Source organism: Penaeus monodon, chromosome 32, assembly GCF_015228065.2.
Source record: "Penaeus monodon isolate SGIC_2016 chromosome 32, NSTDA_Pmon_1, whole genome shotgun sequence".
Taxonomy (NCBI): Eukaryota; Metazoa; Arthropoda; class Malacostraca; order Decapoda; family Penaeidae; genus Penaeus; species Penaeus monodon.
The window spans coordinates 13,649,316-13,650,497 of NC_051417.1; the positions used below are offsets into that span (position 1 = coordinate 13,649,316).

The following is a 1,182-nucleotide window of genomic DNA, read 5'->3' on the forward strand; positions in this document are numbered from 1 at the left end:
TCATACTTAAATATCTATCATCTCAAGCAGCAGACGATAGACTTACAGTGCATAAAGATTATATGGTTATATACAGTATCTGTGTGTGTGTGGATTGATTTCAGAATATGCTTTCTATCAGTTACATTTATGATCAGATAACGTGAGAGCCTCATTTCTGACAAGCCTTTCTATTGCAGGAAGGATGAGGCCACAGATCTTGGAGCGAGCAATGGAGTGCAACAAGCCTTGCAACACCATGCAGTAGACTTTGGCCTGTATCAACCTTCGGGCTTCTCTGCCAATCGAGTCACTAGTCCCTCAAGATGGCGATACTAAGACTCGGCGAGAACGAGACCCTCCCTCGTCTCATCGAGTACGACCTCAACATCTCGGGCCTGGAGGAGGAGGTCGCCCTCTCCGCCGCGCCCTACGACCTCGAGCTGGCGATGCCCGTGTGGGAGGTGGTGCTGACGGTGGCGTCGCTGAGCGTGATCATCGTGTTCACCATCGTGGGCAACGTGCTGGTGATCCTGTCCGTGTTCACGTACCGGCCGCTGCGGATCGTGCAGAACTTCTTCATCGTGTCGCTGGCCGTGGCCGACCTGACGGTGGCCGTGTTCGTGCTGCCCTTCAACGTGGCCTACAGCATCATCGGCAAGTGGGTGTTCGGCATCCACCTGTGCCAGATGTGGCTCACGTGCGACATCCTGTGCTGCACGGCCTCCATCCTCAACCTGTGCGCCATCGCCCTCGACCGCTACTGGGCCATCACGGACCCCATCAACTACGCGCAGAAGCGCACCGTCAAGCGCGTCATGATCATGATCGGCCTGGTGTGGGCCATCAGCGTGGTCATCTGCCTGCCGCCGCTGTTCGGCTGGAACGACTGGCCCGACGTGTTCACCTCCGACACGCCCTGCATCCTCACGCAGGAGCGGGGCTTCGTCATCTACTCGTCGTCCGGCTCCTTCTACTGCCCGCTGCTCATCATGACCTTGGTCTACGTCAAGATCTTCACGGCCACGCGCCGGCGCCTGCGGGAGCGCGCCAAGGCCTCGCGCCTCAACCAGATCCCGGCCGCCGGCAAGGCGCGGCCGCTGCGCGAGGACGACTCGGCGCTCAGCGAGAACGGCCACAACGGCTACAGCGACACCTGCAAGAAGAAGCTGGTGCAGAAGAAGCGGCGGAAGAAGCGGAAGA

General features: G+C 58.6%; 1 protein-coding gene across 1 annotated transcript in view; it reads left to right on the forward strand.

The window, feature by feature from the left end:
- Positions 1–197: 197 nt before the first annotated feature.
- Positions 198–1,182, forward strand: part of LOC119593271 (probable G-protein coupled receptor No18) — a 1,939-nt gene continuing 954 nt past the window's right edge. Inside the window, exon 1 of the mRNA XM_037942202.1 lies at positions 198–1,182. This exon is cut by the window's right edge and continues 954 nt beyond it. Coding sequence (XP_037798130.1) covers positions 306–1,182 — 877 coding nt within the window. The 5' untranslated portion in view covers positions 198–305.